Here is a 21,604-nt window from a genome sequence, read left to right as displayed (position 1 = left end):
CTTGCTTTTACCTTAATATTATATAGTTATATTATTATTTAGGACTTTATTTCTCTCATATAATAAAAGATAGATTATTTTATATTATGAGATAAATAAAATAAGGTCCACCCATTTTTTTTAAAAAAAAATAAATCTTTTTATGTGAGTGTAATATAAAAAATAAATCTCATACAATATGAAAATATAATTTTCCTATTATTTAATATCAATTTTTGTTCATTCGTTAAAGTAAAAGAATACACTAACAATTAGCTCCTCTCATAAATTTTTTTTTTAAAAAAAAGAAGAAATATGCAACATTCTTAAAAGAAACATTTTTTTAATTATTTCCTAGTAAAAAGTAAAAGGCAATGACTGTGACTCTGAGAAAAGTACAGAGGGGTGTGCTTGCATGTGAAACAAAGTCCAGCCGAAAGATAAAAGAGATGTCCACTCACAATAAACGCCAGAGTACAATAAACATGAAATCGGGTACAAAGGTGTGTCCCTTGATGCGTCATACAGGACATTGTGATATATTACAGTTTTCTTAAGAGAATTTAAAAAGCACCTGTTAAGCAAAGATGCACTTTAAACATTATAAATTAATTTTTATTTTTTAAACAAAATAATCTACTACTCCCAGTCTCCCACACCCAATTTGATACGAATTTAGCTAAATAAGTTAAGACATCCCAAAGGTACGCCAAGAGTATAAGCATTAAATACCTTTCACATAGATGGTAAGTTGATACAAAAGCATCTCTTTCCCATTATAATCTTAAATCACGTCAGTATATTAACAGGTACAACAAAAAGCTTAAAAGGCGAAAATGAAATATATATATATATATATATATAAAATAAAAAAAAAGGAAATTGAAGACTTAACAAAGGAACTTTGAGTTAGTACAGTGTCAGCTAGCTAGCTACGGTCTCATGAATTATGATTGTCAGTCCAACTCATAATATACTCATCTAAAAAGACTAGTCCTTCCTGTCTTGCATTGCATGCTAAAACAACCATTCAGTATTCTCACCATTGTCCTTCACCTTTCATCATTATTATTATATGCACAGATTCTCACCCCACCTTGTGCATGATCTCATTCCATGCCAAATATTGGCGTTTGAAAGAGACTTGGTTTTGCATGTGTTTGGAATGTGTGCAGGTTAGGTCCAATCCAGTTTCCATAACCAGGGTTGTTCTCATAACTACTGTTACTATTTAAAGAAAATATGGGCGTGGCGAATGGGATTGAACTTGAAGAAGAACCACCACCACTGCTTCCACTTTGTTGCTGAACAAAGATGCCTCCACTGAAAAACGCGGCATTGTTATCACTGCTGGTATTTGAGGGGGCATTAGAGAACTCCATGTGGAAGGGTGTGGTATTGGAACACTGCAATGCAGTGCCAATGTTGGAAGATGGAAAATAAGTTGTATTAGTAGTAGCAGTAACACTAGTGTTAGTGTTCTTTATGGCACTGTCAAGGGGAGGATTGTGATACCCGAGAATGGACCAGTAATCTGAAGAAGGGTCTTGCTTTATCGGTATGGCAAAGCTAAGGGTAGAGCTTGAAGGTTGTTGCGATGCAAAGGTCACAGATGAAGATGAAGATGAAGATGGATCTCGTTCATCTGATCGACTTGCCTCATGGCTTCTGCCATCAGATAGAGAATCTGTGGAGTTTTTGTTCTTGCTAGATAAACCACCAATTGGAAGGGTGCTACTTGCAATGCTCTTAACGTCGTAGCGACTCATGTCAAAGTTTGTGACTGCATTTAGTCCTCTGAATTTGATAGCTGCAATGTCATAGGCCTCCGCAGCTTCTTCTTGAGTGCCTAATTTTTAATTCAAAAAAAAAAATGTTCATTTTATGAATATGTTATTATCAAATCATAAACTATTAAAAAATATATTAAATGGGTCATTATCTGTATAGATTATATTTTGTATGTCAAGTAGAAAAAGAGCATCTTATTTTCTTTTCAAATGATCAGGACGTATAGAATAATAGAAAGCAACAAAATAAAATAAAATAATTGATGTCAAAATAAGAAAGATATGGATCACACTCACTGAAAGTTCCAAGATAGAGGTCTTTGTTTCCGGCTACTCTGCCTATCCTTGCCTGCCATCGGCCATGCTGGTGGTGCCTGAAACAAAGGTTTTAAGCCCCAAATATAATGTTATTTTATTCATTCAGAGAATCAAATTAAAGATATATGCTAACGGCCAAAAGGAAAGAAAATGAGGCCACATGAAGTTAAAACTTAGAGAAAGTACAAGATAGACATGTACCTTGTCACTCCTCTGTACATAGAGGCCCCTCTAGAGAAACCACTGCTCTTCCTACATAATATGGAGGATAACAAACTTGTCCATAAAACTATTCACATAACTCTAATAATACCCAGATAATTCGTTGAACCATAAAAATAATTAAGTATACAAAAAATTTAAAACTAGAAAGTAAATATATTATACCTTCGTAGAGAAGCAACAAACTCTTGCCTTGTCATGTTCTTCATGTCCTCCAGTTCCTTCTCATAGTTGGAAATCTGCGAAATGAGAAGGAAAAATAAGCATACATTGATCAACTCGGAAAGTGTTGAGAAAATACTAGAGATAAAGAGTTGCATACAACAAAAAATAACACATTTGACAAAATGAAATGGATCATTAATTAATCTACAACTTACTGAAAAGTTGGTGGTTGTTGTTGGACCCCAGTACTTGAGAGCTGCGAGATCATAAGCTCTGGCTGCCTTCTCTTCCTTGTCGTAGCCACCTATTAACACATTGAAAGGAAGAAGAAACAAAAAAGCAAATTTTTTGAGAAAAATGATTTTAACTTGAGAAGAAGAATCTGAATCTAACAGCAAAATGATGATTTATGCTTTGTGACGGTAAAACAAGATGATGATTAAGTGAATGGCTAAACCGTGCATTTTGCAAAGTAAACTCACCCAAATAAACTGAAAGCACATAATGAGCAAAGGATATCCCCACGGGTCAGCAATCATTCGCAAGGTACAAAAGCAACGCAAAGAAACAAAAGAAAGCACGGTCAGAATCTTCAGCAACACCAGAACCGAACCCATTCACAATAATAATAATAATAATGAAGGAATAAATAAACGCACGCACTATGCCACTGTTGCACTATAGTCCTAGAACTTAAATAGACACAACACTACACACACTGCTAGCAAAACGCCAAAAAAAAAAAAAAAGCAATCTAGTGGTGCTGCGACCAGGCAGAGAAATCTGAACCCTTGAGAAGGGTGCGCGTTGGGATTTGAACCACGAGCCACATTCTTTTACTCCCATTTATTCCGGTTACATTCGGTTGGACCGTTCTCACACTCACTCAGTGGTTCAGTCTCATATCTCGTCGACCCGGTTCGGCGCACGTTAGATACAACCCCTCTTTCATAACAAAAAATAAAAATAAATAAAAGTAAAAAAAACCCTTATTACCTTGTCTTCCTTTCCTGCTTTGCCCTTCCCTTCTGCAACTGTTATCCCATAAATGAGCTTCGTATCTCCCAGTCCATCTGTGTCTGAAAATAAGAACCAAAATAAAATTAATTTTAAATATATTTTTTTTGGTTATCGAAAAATAGTAGTGATAAAAAAAATTTGAGAATACCGAGTGACGCCGCGGTAGATGGAGGTGCGTTGGCCGAAGGTGTCGACGGTTTTCTTGGAGGATGGCTTTTGTGACTCGGTGATTGCTTCGGCGGCGAAGCCGCGAGGGAAGCATGCGGCTATTGTTGTCTTCAGCTCCGAATCGTATATGTCGTTGTCGGTTGAGAACTGCGGAAGCTGTGGCGGTGCACACGTGGCGGCTGTTGTGGTTGAGCCGCCAAGGAAGTCCTCGAACTTGGGTACGCCGGTGAATATAGAGAGGTTGGTTGCTCCTCCGGCGGTGCAGTCTGTTGCCTCCGGTGATGCGTCCACCGTGTTGCTGCCTGGAAAATGAGTTTGTAGATCATTTAGAGAGAGAAACTAAAGCATAAAATAATATATGTTTTACAGAGAGAGAGAGAGAGAGAGAGGGACCTGTGAGTGTGAGAGATGGTGTGGTGGAAGGATAGGTGAAGGAGTTGAAAAGGGAGAGATGAGAGGAAGAGTGTGAAGATGAAGGATTATGAAAGTGATTGGAAAGAGAGAAACCAAGTGAGTTGTTGTTGTTGTTGTTGTTGTTGTGCGGCGAAGAGGATGAGTCCATAGTTGTTGTTGTTCTTTGTTTGGCTGTTATATGTGTCGTCGATGAACGTGAAAGTAAGATTATGGCGTTGAACTTTGGTTGGTTTCTTTGGAAACTGCGATCTTATAGAATCTATCTGAGAAACATAGAGAGAGAGAGAGAGAGAGAGATGATGATGATGAGAATGCAAAGAAGGGTTGAAGAAAGAGTGTGGGATTGTGACACAGATATAGAGGTGGTCTAAGAGAGAGAGAGAGAGAAAGAGACTCAGCTCAGCTGCTATTTAGGGTTGCACGATAAACGAGGTTCTTTCTCTTCATATGGGTGTAAAATATCCCACACATCAATAATATTTCTTTACTGAAATTCCTATCATTTATATTTTCTTTTTATAGAAAAAAAATAGAGAAAATGTATCAATATCATTTTATATTATATACGAATGCAGAACGCCCATGCCTTGTATGCATGTGTATATCTTTCTTAATATATCCATAAAATAATCTTAGCTCTAGTAGTAACCGACAAATATTTAGCCTTTATTCAAATTTCGGTATCTATATAGTTTCCATTGTCAATTATGTTATGTATATGATAATAATAATAATACTTTATGAGAAACTATTATAAGACTGAAAGCTTTTATATAGGAAGAATGGGCGGTAGCGCACGCACCGTCTTCGCCCAATATTAGAAAGCATTGCTTAGGACGGATATAGAGAGAGATTTGGATGGCAAGCAAATACGCAATGAAAGTATGGGTATGTGAGATATATTTAAAGGGACAATTAATTTAGCATAGAGAGAAAGATCATATAGTAAACAATCATTAATAGATTAATTACACAAATAATATACGAATGTAAAGGAATTATACATGTGTATAATATATGATCATGTATTATCTAATAGTAGTATGTAGTGTATGATAGTAGGGAAGCAAGACGGAAGAAGAGGGGACAAGGTGACCCATCACCCATATCTGGGCGAGTATCGAAACATTACTTAAGTCCTTAAAAGAAAAATGAACATGGTCCTTCTATTCATTTATTAGAATGAAAGTTTTTTTATACACCACTTCGAATTTCCTTCCAAAAACCGAAAAGCACAGTTAAGTTATCATTTTTTATCCAAAAACCCCGTACCCAAACCGAAACCACGGGCACAGAACTGAGGGACTTTGTAAATTAAGACATATAAATGTGGTGGCTACGGTCTCTATGTGGATAAATGGTTTAAATCACAGCCCCTACGGTCACGTTTTCACCCTAATCGCCGCTGCTTTCTTTTCTTTTTTTCTCTTTGCTTTGTGCCTTTTGAAGCACACCGGCACCTCTTCGCGCCAAATCTCTTCCACAATCCCTTCTATTTCCATTTTTCATCCCTTTTTTTTTACTTTTGAGTCATAATTTTCTTTTTTCCTTTTGACGAAGATTGTTAAAGAAAATTTAAAGCGCATAGTTAAAATTTATAAACATTTTACAAAATAACTTTTATATATATAAAATGGGTTTGGTGTTCGTCATTTTAAATGACATAAGTTATGTCATTTTAAGAGAGAAATAGACACAGAATAAAAATCATGAGAAAGAAAGTGAGAGTTTTTTTATTTAAATTTTAAATAAAAATATATAATTTTGTATTTATCTCTCTCTTAAAATAATATAACTTTATGTTATTTATAATGACAAACACTTTTTTCATATAATATTATTTTACAAAAATGTTAGAATGGTATAAAATAATTATTTTCAATAAACGAATCTTAAATAAAAAAATTGTTATGTTTTGTCAATTATGAGTTTACTTTTCGGTTTTGTATTGTTTCGTTTTTAATTATGTTTAATTATCCAAGGTGTTTCGTGTAAGGAAGCATACGGAGAGGAAATAATTTTTCAATAGCTGATCACTAAAAGAAAAGAATAAATGGCTAATGAAGAATGTGTAGACCTTCAATAATTTGATATGATCTATTGAAGTCAACACTAGTTATTATGCTAATTTTCGTTTTTTATTTATACGTATAGTTATAGTTTAAAAATATAAAGTTTAAATACCTTAATTAACCTCTATAAGAAAAAAATAATAATTAATACTCAAAATATAAAATATAATGTGTAAATAATATAAAAATAATAATAACAATATTTTCAAATTTGTAAATTGATTCAACCCAGCATGTTGTGTGAGTCATAGAAGTCCTGCCAAAATATTTTAACAGATTATTAATTTGGGTGGGACGATTAAATTTTTCCTATTTTGATACCCGTGTACGGGACTGAGCACCAGATTTGGTACAGCTGTATTACTGTGCGTGCATGAAACTCTAAGGACACGTGTACAACATTTAATATTTAGATTAATTAAATTAGGACACGTGTCAAAAGGATCTCAAGATGCCATTTTGCATGTAATCCCTATCTGATTGATACATATAAAGCATGTCTGTATGCATGTGGAGGTAGCTTGGTTGATAGTTTTTTTTTTTTTTTTTCAATTATATTAATTAATAGAATAGAGAGACAGAGTGATGTGTATAAATTATCATATGGATGCCTGGTAATGTTGCAGAGCCACCCTGCCTCCCTATTGCTAAGGTATGGCCACCACTGGCATTCATATATCATTACTACAGCCATGGACCTAGGACAATAAATTCATCCTTTATTGCTATTAAATAAAGGTTATATATATCAAAATAATTAAAATGGAACCATATGTTTTATGGAACTTTTCTTGTTTCTGAAAACATATATATCTCCTAGGCAAAAACAATATTAACAATACATATTTGTTATTAGTTAACACATTACGCATTACTAGATGAAAGTAACATCAGATTATTTAATGAGATTATTATGAAAGTTTTCTTAATAATAGAGTGTATATGTAGAAAAAAATATTAAAGGGAATGAAAAGAATCAAAGATACTCAAAAGAAAATCTAAAGCAGGACTCTCACTAATTAAGGAAATCAAAAGAATCTAAAGAACTCGTGTTCTACATACAAAAGAGGCTACTCCAATATATTACTTATCAAAACTTTTAAATAAAAAGCTCTTGTTCATTCAATAAATCATCATCTTATTGAAAAATAAAATATCATCTACATAAAGTACTAAGAATATATATCTACTCCCACTTACTTTCATGTATATGCACTGATCAAATGTATTTAAATTAATTTAAAGGAATCAACAAAAAGTTCAATGCATGTTAAGGCAAAAGGAATGTAATAGAATAAATTATAGGGCAAAATCCAATTTCAATTAAGACAAATTATTACAACGAGGTCAACAAAACAGTACATCTCCCTTTGAGCAGAATGCACATACCAAGGTTAAAGCCTCAGATGAATCAATTAATGAGCATACACTAACTTCAGAGATTTGTCCCCTTTAGGCAGATAGATCATCTAAACCAATGCACCCCCAATAACTTTATTACATATAAGCTTCCAATTAAAACACACAATAATCCCTTTTGGACAGGAAATTGCATGAAACAACTAGAAGTAGTCTACAAAGAAATTTTTATGACTAATAAATCAATCTCGCTTTGGTGGTAATCACTTATGGTAATTTGTAGAAACTTTTACAAATCTTGCCCAAAATCATGTTACAGGTAATAAGAAGGTGAAAAATATCCCATTGTATTTTAAAATTAACCGGGTTAATGGATATTCCAAAATTATTATTGTAACTAGCCCATTATGATCACATTGAATTGAGCTTCTGGCATCTGTTATCATTGGGTCTAGTTGGGAAGCAGTGTAGGCCATTGTTGTCAAAAACTAGTGTAAAAACGTAAGTTTTTACGTTTTTACTTGAGTGATGCGTGTTAAAACGCAAGTAAAAACAGTCATTGATAAAAACTAGTAAAAACACCGTGTAAAAACATAAAAACGATAAAAACTTACGTTTTTACCATTTTGACCGTTTTTACTTAAAACGAAAAAATTTTACAAAAAAAGATTTACAAAAAAGAAATTAAAAAAAAATCCAATTGTCATTTCCCCCAAATCATATGCATAGTATCTTGATATCTTTTTGTTTGGATATATGTCTTTTACAATTATGTCTTATAAAGCTGCAATTAATTATATTATAAGTTATGCTATAAGAATCGTTTTGTGTTTTTGGATCATTGTGTCCATTGATAGAAATGGAATTATATCCTAATGAGCGATGATCCTAAATCTGCAGAGTGTATGAATCAGTTAGAGCATATTAATTATCCATTATTTGTTAGTTATCACTGTTTATAAATTTGATACTTGGTTATCAAAATTAATTTTCCTTTTTAGATAGATAAGTGGCTCAACATACATGTTCATTATGTAATATATTTTTTACATGCATATATATAATTTTGTATCTGGACCTTAAGTAGTAGAAAGTAGAAACTTTACGTTTCTTGTCGTTTCTACGTTTTACGTTTCTACCACTCATTTTCGTTTCTACGTAGAAACTCGAGTTTGACAACATTGGTGTAGGCTTTAGTGTAATCCTGATTTTTCATGATGGGTGGATACAGACTCTTCTCTGGGTTATTAGCTAGGTCCCCTCTCTAGTCTATTTATATTGTAGTTAAACTCCATAAGCCATCATGCTCTCATCGATCAGGCTACCTTTATTGAAATAGGTGATATAGAGGAAAATCTGGTATGTATAGTCCTTTCTTTTTTTCGGCTTTGTGATGATCCAACAAGGTAAGCACAATCCCAACTCTGATTTAATATTGTTTGGTATTTTATAATTATATACATGATTTAGGGATAAAATAATTCTAGCAATTTTGACATTATAAAATTTTAAAATTAAAGAACATTTTATGATATATATTAAGGGTTTTAGAATTCTCATTTAACATGAGAATTTGAATTTTCCTACACACACTTCGATTTCTGTGCCAACATGGGTCTACACATAATTTTTTCTAACATACGGGTCCCACATACTTTTTGTCTCTACAACATGAGAATTCAATTCTCATGTTGAATGAGAAATATAAAACCCATATATTAAACACATTATAAAAAAGGTATATATTAATTTAAGTTGAGAATTTTTATTACTTACCGTTAATTATTAAAATAATTATTATTTTAAAATATTATGTGAGATTAGTCCAAGTTATTAAGACCACTCAAAGCATACCCCAAACTCAACTCAAAAGCACAACTTCATTCTATTTTTATTAACTCTGAGTCAAGACGATTTATTGTACCCGACAGGTCTTGAACACTCATTATATCAAACATCGAGAAATAATTCTCACTGAAAAACATCATAAAAACATAAAATATTATTAACCAAGCACCAAACTGTATATTCAATCAACCCAGGCAAACAATTGTAAGATAAACGTGCATCAAATATTTAATATTTACTAATTGACATATAAAAAAAGTTAAATGAGAATCACATCTCATGTTCACGTCGAAGTTTAATATTTTTGGTAAAATTGTAAGGTTATATTTTTTTTATGTTGCATAAGAAAAATAAATTTTCAGCACACACAAAATAAGAATGAATTTCACCTCTATTTTTTCTTTCTCCTCTTACTTGTAATAAGGGATTTAGATAATCTGCACGAGGTAATAGATTCAAACCTCATTGCTATCATTTGTATCCTAACATATCTTATTCCTTTCTTTATAGAGTCATAGAATTGTCCTTCTGCATTTAAAACATGTATGTTACTATAAAAATTAGAATAATTAACAACACAAATATGTGAGTTAATAATTTTCAGCTTTTTAAGATAATATTAATTTTGTATTAACGTAAATCATGTATCATCGAATTAACTTGAATAATTAAAAATGTGAGTTATTACTCAGATGGCATCAAATTGCACGTTGAGGCACACGATTCCGTTATATATTGGATAAATTGAAGGATGCTTTCCATTATTGGGTGCGTGAATTCTCATAGTTAATGACATAATAGTCGATCAAAATAACGTGAACAGTTTCTCTACGTAAAGATATTCCTCAAATGAGTAAACAATACTTCTCTTCGCTAAGAAACAAGCAAACGAAAGACAGTAAAGACATCAAACAAGTGAAGAGAATACACAACACAAAACTCCGATAGTACCGACAGTATCATGTTTGATGTGGATTTTCTTGGTGATGCTTGTCAAGGTGCAATAGTAAGGTTGACCAAAGTATGGATTAATATATATAACCACTTAATTAACAAAGTCTACTATTAATTTATTATTTTGTCTTAATAAAGAAGAGCAACTTTTCAAATAAAAACTCTACATACATTCAATATATATGAGGTTTTTCTTCTTCGTGGTTTTAAGAAAACGACACTATAACTAACCAGAAAGAAAAAGTCGTAACTCTTTCCTGAGCAATATTTAAGAACAAGTGACAAATAATTAATAGAACACAAAAATAGTATCAACAATCGGATTTATCAAGGTAATCAATCACGTAAGAGACCCAATGTCTCACATTTTATAAAGTTATTGATATTGTTATCATTTCCTTCTTCTGAGCCACAAGTCTCTCATTAATCTTATGTCGTTGAAATATTAAAATGGGAGTGGAATATGTTGGGATACTTACCAATGAGATTTTGATATTCGAATCAATAATAGAATACCATAATTTTTTAAGGAAAACATTTTTTTATTTTATTTTTTATAAATAGTGAGGCCCACAGATTTATTTCTATGACATTAGAAAACTTATCTCCTTTAACATGAGATTAATAACACCCATTTTTTAAATATAGAAAGCAAAACGTACTTAAATGATTTAATGTTCACAATCATTTGTAGAAAGTAGATGGTCCCTTATCTCATGGTGACTATTAGTCATGTTAGCGTACATAATTCTAATTTTTCTTTATTTGTTTAGGGTAAAAAAAAAAATCGTTTTGCTTGGGATTTTTCCAATTTGCTCAAGTGTCTATGTTAGGTGATTTTTTATTTTTATTTTTCTCTATTTGTTCGTGCGAATAGGTTAAGTTGTATGACTTGGTTTCCTGGGACTTAGTTATAGGGATCGGATATTAGTTTTGTAAAGAACGAGGATGTTGATATTGCATATCAAGGCATAGACAAGAGCAAGGTAGCTTAATGGGGTTATATATATGTACGGGGGGTGTAAACAGATTCCGTAATCTATTAAGGACCTCCATTCCAATTATCGTTATGCTTGTTTGGTAAAAAAAACCTAGCTTTAAAAATAATTTATTTAAAAATTAGATCACATATCTACTTTTAGATTAAGGCTTAGTCTGATAAGCTCCTATGCTGGTCTATTTTATTTAAAATCATATTATATAATTTTAAATAAAATATTTAATTATTATGTGATTTATGTTAGTAAAAAATAACATTTCAGTTGATTTTTTTTTCTTATGATCCTTTATCTTTTTAAATCATAGTCTTCTTTCTTTAATCATGATCTTGCGGAATTTTTCATAGGCCTGAAAGATCTTATAAACTAAATAGGCTTGGAAATTTGAAAATTTATTAGAATTTACTTGTGAATATCTATAACAAACACTTGGGAATATTGGTTTGAATTTCAATTATACATAACAATGTTATTTAGATTTAAAAGGTCATATCCTAGTTTTTTTACTCATTCTTATTTAGATTTAATAGGTTTGAATTTCAATTATAACAATGTTATTGGGGAGTGGATGAATTCATGTATACTAATGTGAAAAAATTTTATTTATACCTTTCCTTATAACTATTAAATGAATGAGATCCTATAAATATTTGTGAAAATTTATAAATACAGTTATAAACACAAAATTTTCAAATGATCCGTTCGTGTAAAATTTATTCATGAAGGATCCATTCTTATATTTCTCCAAAAGAAAATTCGTAAAAAAGAGGACTAAAACAGCACAAAGGAAAAAGAAAAAAGAAAAAAGAAAAAAACAAAACAAAACAAAAAGGACTACCCTAATGATCAGAGTCCCATAGAAGAAGGCTTAACTAGAGTCATTAGCAAGAGCCTGGTGGAAATTTACATTGGCCAAGTAGTCTGCAATAGCATTCCCTTCCCTCAAAAAAGTTTTGTATCTCACACGCTTAAACAGCTCCCTACGATGTTGAAGAAGCAAACAATTAATGCTCTTTACCATCACACGGAATTTCCATTTTTCACCAAACCCTCCATTCGACATTTCAACATAGCTCGCTTAGTTAAGCCAACCCCAGATCCAGCAATGGCTCCTCAAATCATAAAAGGGTTAATTATCTATTTTTTTAAAAGACATAAGTTATGTTCTTTTAGTTTTTAACATTATGTCTTATCAGTAAGATATAATTATAATATATAAAAAAAAAAATTCTCTTTCCATGTCAGTTGAAGTGAAAGAGGAGAGAAAAAAAAAACAATTTTTCATATTGTAATTATATTTTACTGATAAGATACAATGTTAAACATTAAAATTTAAAAAGACATAAGATTGTATCATTTAAAAGTTATACAAAATATGTTATCAAAAAAAAAAAAAAGTTATACAAAATAAGTTGCGTCACCCTATAATCACTTTCATATCGATAGGCAATCCTTCCAAAAGTGTGTGTCCAAAAAAATAATAGTAAATGTAAATAATTTATTAATATGCAAATTGTATACTCTAGAAATTTGATTGGTATAAGTGTTTTCTATTTTTATTTTTTTATCTTATTAGCATATCCAAGTGTTTTTTATAACGAACTATGGGTTTTATAAGAGTTACGTTGTAGGAAAAGTGGAGTGGTCATATTATAGAGATTCGTATTCCGTGCCGTAGTTTTTTTTTTTTGCTTCAAAAAATGTGGGGTTCACAAAATATTTTGTGTGTAAGAAATTTCCTCTTTTTCCTATTGCATGATAGATGCAAATCCCATTAACTATTTATTGATGATGAAATCAATGAAATTATAAAATATATACTAATACAAATTTTTGGAAACAAATTGTACGTACTTTTGCTAGGTAAATCAAATTGGTGTTAGAAAATGATTGAATAAAAAAATTGTTATTAACAATAAATTAAAAAGCCACTAGTATTGATTTAGTGGTAAGAGATTTAAATATGTTGTATTAGGTTGTGTGTTTAAATCCTACCAATGTATCCAAAAAAAAAAAATAGAGACAGGATCCCAACTGCATATCATCATTAATTAACTAAGCGAAATTATAAAAGCAAATCGCATTTAGTGTTATACATGGCTAATTACTGGAAGTGAATCTTTTCACGTGGAAAAGTAGTCATGTGATCATGTTATTTAATCACAACCACTTATTGGTGATGAGATAAAAGAGAGAAAAATGTATAATTTTTAAATGAGTGGTTGTGATAGTGGTTATGATCAAATGATCACAACCAATATGACCACATAACCATTTTTTTACCTGAGATGATCAATTCCCCTGATCACTGGACATGCATTTAATTATAACATAAATGTCACTTGGACTTGGCCAAGGGGTGAGTGAAAATTGAGATTAAGATAGTAGTGTCAATTGTCAAATCCCTTGATTAAAATAACAGCGTGGAAGATATAGATTGATCACCAGTATACAATAAGTGATACAGGATTAGGCATGAAATATGCTGGCTGGCTCCCGAATGGCCACTTTGACCCCGGACCATGCGGACACTTGTCTCAATTGATAACAGAAAAAATGTTTTTGATAGTGACTCAGCCACAGCACCAATCACTAATCCAAATTTGTAAGCCAAGCAAAGCTCACATATTCACATTGCACATGTTATAGACAAAGACAAAAGAGATATAGAAAGAAATTGTATCATAGATTATTAGGTAGTGGAAAACAATTGAATTCACTAAAAATGTGGGCAGCAGAAGACAGGCAAGTCCTCAAAACCCGGACAAGAGTTAAAAATGCTTTTACACTAAGCAATCAGAATGCACAAAGGAAAAATGCCTTAAAAAAAAAACAAAGGCAAAAAAGGTTGCATACTGATCAAGTTATTCTGTAAGGAATAAAGAAAAAGGAAAGGATTTGAGATTGGCTGAGAGTTCGGCGGGAGCGTGTTCGCATTTGAGGGTTGATTCCCTTCAAATCTACAGTAAAAAGAAAAAGGACTAGTTTTAAACTTGAACTAATAATTGAGGACTCAAAAAAAAACCCCACTAAGTTCCAAATTTTGCAACATAAAGCAACCAAAGGTGGCAGCTGGCTACTAAAAAACCTTTTTCTTTACTTCATTGCCATATACTTTGCCAAAACGGTCAAACTTTGTTTTAGAAAGCCATTGCAGAGTGTAGTTTGCGGTCAGAAAAACGAATCATTCCTCACGTTCGCTGCCCATATCTTTAATTTATTTATTTATTATTACTTCATGATCATCTTTCGCACTTATCTCTTTGTATTCTTGTTTCCTAATTCTCTTTTTACTTTAGTTGTGTAATTGCTTAAATTATTCTTCTTTCATTCTGAGTTTGGAGAAAGGTCCTGTGTCTGATCCTACATGATTTGGGACATATATCAAAATGTGGGCCCAACTAAGGATTCACAATACGTGCGGTTTGATTACGATTCTATTACAAAAGAATAGCTCTCACAAGTGAATCAGAGGGTTGTTAGATCCCCATTTTTTTAAGCCAAAAAATATTTTCTTTTGGCGTTTTTCTAACTTTATTCTAGAATTTTATTAAATATATGATAACAGAATAACAGTGTAGTACGTATACTCGGATTCACTGCGAGTATTCAAACACAATTTTGTGTCATGCTTAACAAAATAAAGAAAGCAAAAATAGGTTATATTTACAAATTTTTTGTTTATAAATTTTTATAAATTATATTATGTATTATGAAGAATACATTCCAGAAAAATATATAGTATAATTTATAAGAATTTGTAAAAAAAAATTTATAAACATAACTCTCTTCAAAATAGTATAAGTTATAATTAAGGAGGTAGGATGAAGACGGTGCATCCACATGAGGGTCAAACCTTGAAATGAGATCGCACGTGGTGTCTTGAGAGGTTTACCGTCTATGAAAAAAGATCTACCACCGCAGCACGTGACTTGGTAACAATGGCTCTGTTTCCAAGTGCAATTTCAGGCACAAGACGTAAATGGCGGTGGAAGTGGTGCTGGAGTTAAAAAAAAAAACCACGTGATGCGAGTGCCTGCCATCTTCCACTAGCACTTTCTAATTTGCATCCTTCTGTAATAATTATTCACATTCACAAAGTCCTATAGTTTCTAAGTTTCTATGGATTTTCAGCTTAGTATGTGTTCTTTTATCGTACTTACTACATTGCTTCATGATATCGCATAATTACAATTGGAGCAAAACGCCCTTAGTGTTTTTGAACTTTAGATACCGCTCCACGCAGAACTATTGTCCTCTGCTATCTCTGTTTACTGTCATTTTATGGAATATAAACATTTCAAGAGAAAAGCTGTATATTTTTGAAACATGAGCTAAAACAGTTGAATAACACGTGTGTTTTACTGAAGTATCTGTATCTATTTTCAAACCAGTGTACATGCTTCAAAGCTTAGCTAAATACGTGCTATCTTGAAGTTGTCATCAATTTAGTATTAGGTAGGCCAATGAATTTCGAAGCACAATCGTATCAAGTAGGGCCCAATACTCGGCCCATAGATGGATCTTAATAAAACCGTTCTAGAATACCATGCAATTAAGCCTATTGAGCATCCTCAGTCCTTATCACAAGATAAGTAGAAGTAGATAACTGCGGGCCAGTTTGGATGAATGCTTTTTTTTTTATAAATATAAGTGTATTTTATTTCATGTGTATTTGGATGCAACTTTTAAAAAAGACAAAAAAAAACAGATAAAAAACACTGAAATAATATTATTTGGTAGCCAAAATTTCTGGATTTAAAAAAAAAAGACAAAATACTGTTTTTTTATTTAAAAGTAATTTCAAATATCAATCTAAACGCAAAATAATTCTAGCTTTAAAAAAAATCCTTTATAAAAAAATACGCATGAGAAGTGTCTTTTTTTTATATATAAAACTCATCCAAAAGGTCCTACATGCGACAGCTGACTAGTGTAGCGATAAGCCCTTAAAACTGGTAAATCTTCATCTGTCGGTCAAAAGCCCTTGCACAGTAGATTCATTCCATATCATATTATATTTGTCACCGATTCGTACTTTAATATATTAGTTATCAAGAGTAGAAAAATAAGTTGATCAAAATCCAGTAGAACTGCTGCTTTGCTTATGTCCACATATGTAACATCACTAGAATGCATAGAAAGTTACGCAGAGTTGAGCATACTCTGGCGAGATTGATGTCTTTATCCATCAAGATGTCAACCATTGATGATTGACTTATAGTGATCACCTATAGCTTCATAAATGGCACCTTCCTCTATAAGATTTTTAATAGCCAGCCTGCAAAACCAGAATCAGAGTCAACAAAATTTAGATAGCGTGAGAAGGGGAGGGAGGGAGAGAGGAGAGAGGAAAGACAGACATGAGCTTATCCAAAGGAATTCCAAGATGCTGCGCAATAAGATCACGAGGGACTCCCTCATCCCTTGCCCTGAAACATCAGTATCATAAAGCTTATAAGCTGTGAATCCTGGACAAAATCTTGCAAGTTTATCGTTACAAATCTACCAAGGAACACACATACATAATAGTATGATTAAAGAACTGAAGAGAAATAAAAAAAGGTTAATAAATGCAATATTCTACACATGAATCTGAAAAGCCAAAAAGTGGAAACTTTGTTATAAGTAAGCTCGTGTGTAGTTCTGTATGATAGGGATTGTATTAACCTTGCAATAAATCTTCAAGTTATCTGTCCCGAAAATTTTAGTTGCTTCTTTCTTAATTGTAAGAATATATGCCATTGTAAAATTTCTTCTAGTTGAGTTGTGGAATCTGTTCAATTTTAAAATTAAATGTGGAAGATCCAACATTCTAAACGAGGCGAACCGGAACAGTGGTAAAGTTGTTCCTTCATGAAAGGTCACGGGTTCGAATCCAGGAAACAACCTCTTTTCAATTATGCAAGGGTAAGGCTGCGTACAAACATTACCTCCACCTCACACTCACTAGTCCTGTTTAACAAGGAGTGGTTATAACAACAAAAGTACCCATACGGTTACAATTCTCCAACCCCCATCAGAACTCATGGATATAAGCAAGTCATGCGACAAAACTAACTATTTGCTCATTCACATTACAGGCTCAAGATGGAAGTTTAGCAACTTGTGCATTGTATAATCACTAGACATGAACCATTCCTTAACATGCAGACATATCTCATATACTTCCAGAATACCCACAGAATTTCATGCACTTACTCTCTGTATATTGATCAAAAAAATATCTTTTTACCATCTTTCAGCAAATCAAATAACTAGAAAATTCCTTACTTGTCACGCGGGCTAGGGTGAGCCTATGGAGGGGGACCAACATCAATGGGCTAAGCTACTCCAATCTCAGCAAGTGGATCTGATACCATATCTCAACTCAAAAACCTTGAGGTATTGGATTTATAAGTCCTTTCACTTATATGTTCTATGTTTAGCCCATTCATTTCCAATGTGGACCTTTTGATCACTCACATTTGAATTTCATACAATCCCCCTTTCAAGTGCAAGTCCTACGATTGTCAACTCCCCCTCAAGCAAAAGTTTCTTCAAGTATTGATGGGGTTTGCACAGCCTATAAACCCGAATACAAACTACCATCTCCAAATACTCGGTACACCTAGGCTAATCAACCATTGGCTCTGATATCACTATTGGCAGCGGCCAAGGGGAGCCCAATTAGGGAAGACTACTATCCACACATCAAACAGGTCTAAGCGACAAACTCACAACAAGTGGATCCAACATCATGTCTCAACCCAAAAACCTTAAGACATTGGGTTTATGGATCCTTTCACTTATATGAGCTATACTTAGCTCATTTCTTTCCAATGTGGGATTTTTTATCTCTCACACTTGAATTTCTAACACTACTACTACATCAGACAATGCTTAGATGTTGCAATATCTAAGAACGGTATGTATGCACATTGTTATACAAGTAGGAAGCCGAAATGTTTGAAGTTGCAGATTTTTTTCATCAAATCAAGTTGGCAAATTTTGAATCAAATTTGAAAGCCAACAAGTTTGACCAAAGTTGATCTTATCATTACTAGTTGGCAACCATTTAATGTTGTAGTTATCAAATTGAGATTCTCATCCTCCCACCTCCTTAAATCAACTACATATAGGGGTTATGGTTCATTTGGTTAAAGCAATGTGAGAGAAGCAATATTAGTTGCTCGTGTATTCGTGAGAATTAAAACGCTCCTTTTCCTATAGTTTCTATTTTGTACCCAATATTATCCTTGTGAGAATTATTGGGTGTATTGGAGTTTGGGGTTTGAGTGTTAAAAATTTATTTTCTATTTTATTTTCTCTATCTCATATTTAACTTTAAACTGATCCCTTTCATAACACACAGCCATGCATATTTACATCAGAAGTGCAAACTCACATGAATAAACCAACAATCAGGAAAAACAAAGGCACGGACAGGGAATTAGTAATGGGTTCGATAAGAGCAACTCAGATAACCAAAACAAAATTCCTTTTATAAAAATCACCTGTTTGCGGGAAGATGCAAAACCTCTAAGACCATATCTTCAACACTCTTCTGACCATTGTTATGTTGACCGGAGAACTACAAAGAAAAAGTAGCAAACGAATGACGACACCAATAAAATTGTAGCAAAAACTGAAAACCATGGTTCACTCTCTTACTTGATTTGGTGGGACAGCTGGAGCTTGATAACCTTTTGTGGGAGTAATTGGTGCAGAATTAGTAACATGTTGCTGACTTGGGACGCCAGCCTGAAGATGTTACCATATTAAATATTAGAATACACACACGAATGAGCATATGATACAGACTAGTTAAAATTCAAAACCATATATACACATCATATCATGTCAAATTCAAAAAAAAATAAAAAATTAATTTTATAACATATACCCGTAACCTGGAATTATAGAGATGGACATATATGCAATCAATGAAATGGCTGGCAATTTCGTTAAAGTCAGTCACAGGCCTGAAAATGATTACAAGTAAAGGGATTGAAGTAAAATATTGAACTGTGAGCAAAATAACAGGCCTGTCCGGCCAATCACTTACACAACAGGATAACTAGCCTTTGTTAATAGTTATAACAAAGATAGATATCCAAGACAATTTAAAAATATTGAACTGTTACAGTAAAAGGTGAAAGGTAAACTTCATATCATACCTAAAAGAGAAAACATTTAAGGTCCTTTTACCCTGAAAACCTTTCAAGTGTCCATGGAGCCGCACATACATTCCATCCCTAACAATGAAACTACAATTTAGTAACTACGTACTATATGAAATAGATATTGTCTGAAAAAAGAAGAAAATACAGAGGTGGCAAGAACAACATTACAAATGACCTCAATGCAAAATGATCAGTTGCATGTATGTGTGTATTTTCCGGCAGGATGATAAATAAAATAATAGAAAGATAAAAAGAAAGAATGCGTGCCATATCATATATTTCTGTTTCTTTTTCTTTAATGAAAAAATTCTATTTCAGCAGTAACGCGTAATTTGAAACATTTCATTTCCTTCCTCAATCAACCCAGTAAAAACTAGAATACTAAGAAGAAGAATCTGATGATAAAACTTGAAAATGTGACTAAAATGAGTAACATGGCTTGTCATTCTTCCCTATATCTACGGATAAAAAGTTAAAAACCCAGTGTAGTGTCACGTTAAGTATTAAATGCAAAATGGAAGATCTACGTAGGAAATGCAATATAATAGCATACAAGAGTCCCTCCACTTCATTTGTATCTACAGCTTCCTGAAGCCTGCACATAAACAAGAATTCATCATTAATAAAAGGAAATGGTATTAAAAAGAAAAAAAAAATGTTGACAAGATAAGACAAATTTAACAATATTCACCATTTACTACACTCAATCCTTCCAGTACCATCATCAAGTACAAAAGTAACATCAGTAATCCTTCCAGCTTTATTGCATATCCTTCCTACAAGAGTAACCTGGACTCAAATTGTAAGAACAAGAGAACTCGCAAAACATAACGAATTCACAAGCTAAGACTTAAGGAACGCACATTGTTAACGTCCACACCATCAATAATCAAATTGGTTTTATCATCACTTGAATGAAACGCATCGTTTATTTGCTTGACTGTCAGAGGAAGCAAGGACTGGGCATCACGATTCTGCAAAAAAAGAAAAAACAAATAAACAAATAAATAGACCATAGAATCATCAATTTCATCTTAATTTCTCAAATCACTTGCAATTATAAGAAGAGCAAACCAAAACCCTAAACCCTAGAGTCTAGTTAGTGTTGCTGCTACGTGTGGTTATGGTGAAAAGGAAAAGGTAGGGAAAACGAAAAGGAAAAAGGAGTGTAAGAAAGAGAAGGACCTTGGAAGATAGGAAGGAAGTGTCAGGGCCCGGAGTAGCCTGTGAGGGCATGAATCCGCCGCCGGAGAAGGCTGCGTTTCCGTCGAACTGGCTCGAATACATGCTTCTTCTTCTTCTTCTTCTTCTCTTCTCTGAGTCGAGTTTTGGAAACGAAATGCAGAGACTGTGATGACAAATTTGAAATTTCACAATTTGCTATTGTCCATAGCCATGGACACTGTAAGTTTGTAACTGCTACAAATATACAAATCCTGTGTGTGTGGGCTTTTTTTTTTTCCTCTTTAGGATGAAAATAATTAGTTTCCCGCCATTTTATTTTTTTTTCCCTCACTGACCTTTGTGTGTATAAAGAAAGTAACATTGAGCTTGTTATAAAAAAAAAAAAAAAAAAGTAACATTGAGCTTATCTATTGATAGACAAAAGGAAACAGTTAGGGGTGTAAATGGGCCAGGCTGGCCCAGCCCGGCCTACATTGAGCCCAGCCCAGGCCCAGCCTTTCAGAAAAGTAGAGTAGGCTTAGGCTTACAAAATAACTTTTTTAATAAATAGGCCATAGGCCAATTTTGTCAAGCCCGGCCTACAGCCTTGTAGGCTGGCCTATTTAATTTATTAAAATAAAATAATAAAATAATATTTATTTTATGTGGCAAAGACACAAAGTGCCAAATACCAATATCTCTTACTTTTTGTGCTATTTTATTTTATGAAAGGAAAACTTGTCTAATGTCTCCAAATTTTACATGTTGTTGCAACTTAATACCATGGAACAATGGGTACCTTGCTGGATTATGATGTTACTGATGAAGATCTTTCAATAATACTCTTCTTTCCCTTGTCTTGTTGGTGGTTTAAAGATTTTTAGATGAATGACATTCTCTTGTAGACTTTATTTCAGCATCTAGTAATTGTATTTTTCTTATTTTTCCCATTTCTTTGACTCTATTCC

General features: G+C 32.8%; 2 protein-coding genes across 2 annotated transcripts; both read right to left on the bottom strand.

Annotated features, from left to right (window-relative positions):
* Positions 1-1,080: 1,080 nt before the first annotated feature.
* On the bottom strand, positions 1,081-4,272 carry LOC133305478 (AP2-like ethylene-responsive transcription factor AIL5). Its single transcript, XM_061505714.1, has 9 exons — positions 4,056-4,272; positions 3,643-3,964; positions 3,471-3,553; positions 2,957-2,965; positions 2,690-2,778; positions 2,475-2,548; positions 2,289-2,339; positions 2,067-2,143; positions 1,081-1,828 (listed from the first exon to the last, which is right to left on the bottom strand). The coding sequence occupies exons 1-9, from the start codon at positions 4,222-4,224 to the stop codon at positions 1,089-1,091; spliced, it is 1,614 nt and encodes a 537-aa protein (XP_061361698.1). The 5' UTR covers positions 4,225-4,272; the 3' UTR covers positions 1,081-1,088.
* Positions 4,273-16,280: 12,008 nt separating this feature from the next.
* On the bottom strand, positions 16,281-20,883 carry LOC133305502 (replication protein A 32 kDa subunit B). The gene is made up of 10 exons (XM_061505740.1): positions 20,658-20,883; positions 20,336-20,446; positions 20,164-20,261; positions 20,026-20,067; positions 19,467-19,544; positions 19,193-19,271; positions 18,961-19,050; positions 18,804-18,880; positions 16,671-16,739; positions 16,281-16,588 (listed from the first exon to the last, which is right to left on the bottom strand). Exons 1-10 carry the CDS (start codon positions 20,757-20,759, stop codon positions 16,507-16,509), a joined length of 828 nt encoding a protein of 275 aa, XP_061361724.1. The 5' UTR covers positions 20,760-20,883; the 3' UTR covers positions 16,281-16,506.
* Between the last annotated feature and the right edge of the window lie 721 nt (positions 20,884-21,604).

This window comes from Gastrolobium bilobum, unplaced genomic scaffold, assembly GCF_033153095.1.
Source record: "Gastrolobium bilobum isolate Gb01-03AN ecotype WA unplaced genomic scaffold, APGP_CSIRO_Gbil_v1 utg1221, whole genome shotgun sequence".
Taxonomy (NCBI): Eukaryota; Viridiplantae; Streptophyta; class Magnoliopsida; order Fabales; family Fabaceae; genus Gastrolobium; species Gastrolobium bilobum.
This window is presented reverse-complemented; position numbering and strand designations above follow the sequence as displayed.

What these genes read in the sequence shown, in the direction of transcription:
- LOC133305478 (XM_061505714.1), bottom strand. Translation starts at nt 4,224, where the DNA reads ATGGACTCATCCTCTTCGCCGCACAACAACAACAACAACAACAACAAC. An exon ending in CAACAACCACCAACTTTTCA is followed by an intron (nt 2,549 to 2,689) that starts GTAAGTTGTAGA and finishes CTCATTTCGCAG; the next exon opens with ATTTCCAACTATGAGAAGGA. An exon ending in TTTGTTGCTTCTCTACGAAG is followed by an intron (nt 2,340 to 2,474) that starts GTATAATATATT and finishes CATATTATGTAG; the next exon opens with GAAGAGCAGTGGTTTCTCTA.
- LOC133305502 (XM_061505740.1), bottom strand. Translation starts at nt 20,759, where the DNA reads ATGTATTCGAGCCAGTTCGACGGAAACGCAGCCTTCTCCGGCGGCGGA. An exon ending in CAGCTGTCCCACCAAATCAA is followed by an intron (nt 18,881 to 18,960) that starts GTAAGAGAGTGA and finishes TTTTCTTTGTAG; the next exon opens with TTCTCCGGTCAACATAACAA. An exon ending in ATTCCTTTGGATAAGCTCAT is followed by an intron (nt 16,589 to 16,670) that starts GTCTGTCTTTCC and finishes CTGGTTTTGCAG; the next exon opens with GCTGGCTATTAAAAATCTTA.